Source organism: Apis dorsata, unplaced genomic scaffold, assembly GCF_000469605.1.
Source record: "Apis dorsata unplaced genomic scaffold, Apis dorsata 1.3 scaffold_161, whole genome shotgun sequence".
Classification (NCBI taxonomy): Eukaryota; Metazoa; Arthropoda; class Insecta; order Hymenoptera; family Apidae; genus Apis; species Apis dorsata.
The window spans coordinates 652,849-657,104 of NW_006263450.1; the positions used below are offsets into that span (position 1 = coordinate 652,849).

Consider the following 4,256-nt stretch of genomic DNA (forward strand, 5'->3'; position numbering starts at 1 on the left):
TCTTAGAACTTCCTTGGCGCCAATACGTATCAACAAACGATCCTCGTGCATCTTTTCACCATCTATTCTTATCTTCCGGATTTAAATGTTGCGGATTTATTCTAGGCGAATTCATTGAGCGTGGATTTTCATTTTTTTTCCGCTCTTTCGTACACGTGCACGATACGTTTATTTGCGACCGAGTAAACATCGTAACGAAATTTTCTTCTGGTCATCTTTAAAATTAACGTTTATTTAAAATATCGCGTTATAAATAAGCGAATACGTTGTCTCTTTCGAAAATGTCCGTGTTTACCAACGTTGCACGCCTCTCTTTAAGCTTTGAGGAAACGAAGAAGTATATATAAATATATTTCAGAACTTCGAATATTTCAATGCATTTAAACGTATACGTTCGATAAAAATAAAAAAATTTAACCAATTTATCAAAAAAAAAAAAAAAAAAAAGAAGATTGAGAAACGTTGCTCTAGTTTCCATTTATCTACAAAAAAGAGAGGAAAAAAAAAAAAAACAATTTCTCTCGTCAAATTCAAGAGATAAAAAGTCAGGATATCAAAAATGAACGATGACTCGTCGAAGATAGCACGTTTCTGGATCACTGGCTGGCTCGTTAACATTCTGTGCAGCGTACAACCGAGTCTCGTGATCGACTCGAGGGAGTCGAAAGGAGAAGGCCGTTCAGAACGGCGTGAGTCATTCGCCGGTTTTTCTTCATAATTCTAAGGCTGCCCGTTTTTTTTCTCATCCGTGCATTCCGCGTACGCAGTTCCCGATCGACTCGAGCGCAAATATTCCCCCTACGCCGCACCTCCTGTTTACCCACCGTTTTTCGCCGTTTGGTGAAAAGCTGCCTTAACGCGCGCACGCGCACCAACCGACCGCCATTCAGCCTTCCGAAGCCGAGTGATAAACGGGCGCCCGATAAGAGCGGGTTTTCGATTCCGTTATTCGTTTCGACTTTATTGCTCTTCTCTTCGGAATAGAAATCCTATCACGATCACGCGATTTTTATTTTCCCTTTATCGTTCGTTATTATTCTTTTTCTTCAACTTTTCAATAGATTCGAAAGAAGAAAGAAAAAAAAAATGTCCTCGACGAGCGAAAGAACAACTCTCCGAATATATATATATATATATATATATCTCGATGACTAAGCGGCCTTTCGAAAAGAAAGAAAGAAAGATGAGTGTCGAAGCATCGTTTCGAATTATTATTATTATCGTCCCGTACGATTATTAATAAGAATTCGATCGATATTTTCGATTCACGAATTCGAGGCACACACTTCGGCAGAAAGGAGGCCGAAAGGAAAATAGAGAAATTCTCTATCGAAAATCTACGAAGTATTTTACGAACGATTGAAGAATCTCTATCTCTCTCACTCTCTGAAAAGAGATCGAAACGAGAAGGAGAAAAAAAGAAAGAGAGGAAGAAAGAGAAAAAGAACGCGCGACCGAGCGTTCAAAGGTGAGAAAACGCGTCGAGTGTGATCATCAACGAAGCGACAGAGGGGAGAGAGAGGTAGAGGGGATAGAGAGAGAGAGAGAGGAGGAAGAAGGCGACGAACGGAGCGCACGAATATACGCACGACACGACGCACGGCCGATACAAACACACGAGCCGCGGCAAAAGGTGGGGATCTATTCATAGGAATGACTCACGTTGGAGATGACGCCGCGAATAGTCGGGCACAGAATTTGCGCACTACACTGTGCCACCAGTGCGCCTCTCTGATTCCATCCGCCAAACATCGCGAATATCTCGATTAAGTGTCGCGAAGGCATCCACGCTTTTCCACCGCATCGCTTTTCTTCTTTTTCCCCGCCGTTCACACCGACACGGAGGAGGAATCGTCGTCGTAATCGTCTTCCCCCTCCCCTTTCCATCCGCTTCCTCCGCGTCTACTCCCTCCCCACTCCACCTGTGCAGATTACAGCAGTTGCAAAATTCCGCTGCAACAGCTGGCCCGCTTAGCTTTCACGTGATTTCGCCGTGTCTTTTCTTTTCGTGTTTTTTTTTTTTTTTTTTTTGTTTCAATGCAAATTTTGGGGAATTAACTGAGGATCGCTTCGAGATCTTTGAAGATTGCTTTTTCATATTTGATTTCATATTTGATGATGGATTTCTTGGATCTTTTGGTATAATTATTAATTTTGATTTTTTTTTTTTTGGGGAGGGGGGATATTAAAGAGGTCTTTTTCTTTAGTATTTAAGATCGGATGAATTATGGTATTTTGTTCCAATTGGTTTCGGTAATGGTCTTAAATCTTTAATTGGTACAGAAATTGCCCGGCCTAGGTAGGGAACGTAATCTTTCTTATTCCGCAAAATAATCATAAAGATAAGGCGTGTACGAATTTTATTACAATTAGTTTTATCGCGGTGAGAATAAAAAAAAAAAAAAAAAAAAAAAAAAAAAAAAAGAAAGAAAAGAGGAAAGAAAAGAGAAACACGCGAGCGATTCTAAAATGCAAATTTTTCGAATCGCAATAAACGAACGATCGATCAAAACTCGTTCAACTCGTTCCCCTGTTTTACAAAATAATAAATATTTATCGGAATCAAAATCTCATTCATTTTCCTTGGCAACTGAATGAACTAGTAAGTCTTGATAACACTTTCATATATCCAATTTCCCTCTCCCTTCTCATTTTCCATGCAATCTTCCTAACGACCTTCCTCCTTCGTTCGAGCCGCCGCGCGCGCCATTATGCCGCGTTCACAATCGTCTCTGTCAATTGCGAGTCGGTGTAATTACGCGTTGCATCGTGAGCGCACTTTCACGAGTTATTCTCGCAAAAATTCGATGTCTAAAAATACTCAGTTTAACATAAGAAGAGACGTTCTTCTCGAATTTCTAAAATTTCTAAAATTTCTAAAATTGTAAAAAAAATTTCTAATTTAGAAATAATCCAATTTATTTGCCCCGATTTCTCGAAAACTGACTAATTCTCCCGGTCAAAACGCCAGATTCGACATTTTATTTTGAATGTAAAATAAATTTTGGCCGACGGGAGCCACGTGCGCAGCGAATAGAAACTAAACAGCGGAAAATTCAGCGGAATCTTCGTTTCATTCATGACGCGCGAGTGCCGTATATATATCGTGGACACGATTTTTAATAGAATCAATGTTTACCGCTACCGATCTGCGTCGTTTCGATTCTTTCGCGCCATCGCCGTTGTTATCGTCGTTGGATTCTAGATGCAAACACGGGACATGGAAAAATACGAGCATTACCAATCTTGAACGATTGACTAATTCGTGACGATAGACACTAGTTTGTGACGCACTAGTTCAAGCGCGTGAATTCGTTATCGAGGACGCGTCGATTCCATTCGATTCGACTCCTTTCGATCGAGCGTTGCGAAGGAATAAATCAAGACGAGATAAAGACAGGTTTGGATGTTGAGCCTCTTTGTCATTTACATTTTTTTCTTACAGAACGGTTTCAAAAGTTTCGAGTATATTTGTTGCTTCGAAATTTTTTTATTTTTGGACGATTATTTTGGAGGATAAAATTTCTAAATTATTCCCTGTTATTCGAGAGCGAAAACGAGATTTTGAATAATTTAAAAAGAGAATCGGAAAGAGTGGGGAGGGTGGATCGTGGACGCTCGACGTCCCGTCAATGAGTCGTGCGGCTCGGTTGGTGGACGCGCAACACCGGTAGCCGCATTCCGTAAAGCGAGCACGTATCTCGACGGAACGAGGCGAGAAAACGCGTTTAGTGGAGTAAAGAAGTACTGTTACTCGACAGAGAGAAGCCACCGCCGGTATCTTCACGCACCCACGTCTCTCTTCCTCCATTCTCGTTTCTCCATTCAATTTTCCCGCGCAATTTCGTTCTTCGCTCCTCGACGATCTAACATTTTGCCTCCTACAGAGATGCTTCAAATTTTATCTTATCATTCCCTCCCCTTTCTCCTTTTCCTTCTTAATTCGTTGATAATTCATAAAATTATTACATTACAAACTTCGAAATTCAAACGTATCATTTCTCCCCGACCGATAACGGATCTCTGACTCCTAAAATCTAAAATCCTTCTTAAAGAAAAGAAAGAAAAAAAAAAAAACACTCACCCAAAAGAAGAGCAGGCTCCCTGTTGTCGTCCAACAACGCGACGAGCACGAGGAACAGAGGATGCTGGACGGGCAGCCGGTCCACGTCGTCGGTGCAATCGTCGTAAACGACGACCTCCCTGTAATGCCTCCTACGCAGCAACTCCTTCCCCTCCCTCGTGTTCGCGAGATC

At 41.3% G+C, this 4,256-nt stretch overlaps 1 protein-coding gene across 1 annotated transcript in view; it reads right to left on the reverse strand.

The window, feature by feature from the left end:
- Nucleotides 1-2,203: 2,203 nt before the first annotated feature.
- Nucleotides 2,204-4,256, reverse strand: part of LOC102681552 — a 24,747-nt gene continuing 22,694 nt past the window's right edge. Inside the window, exons 4-5 of the mRNA XM_031509496.1 lie at nt 4,085-4,239; nt 2,204-2,295 (exon numbers count right to left, since the gene is read on the reverse strand). Of these exons, the coding sequence (XP_031365356.1) occupies nt 2,204-2,295; nt 4,085-4,239 (247 nt within the window). The remainder of the gene's footprint in view (nt 2,296-4,084; nt 4,240-4,256) is intronic.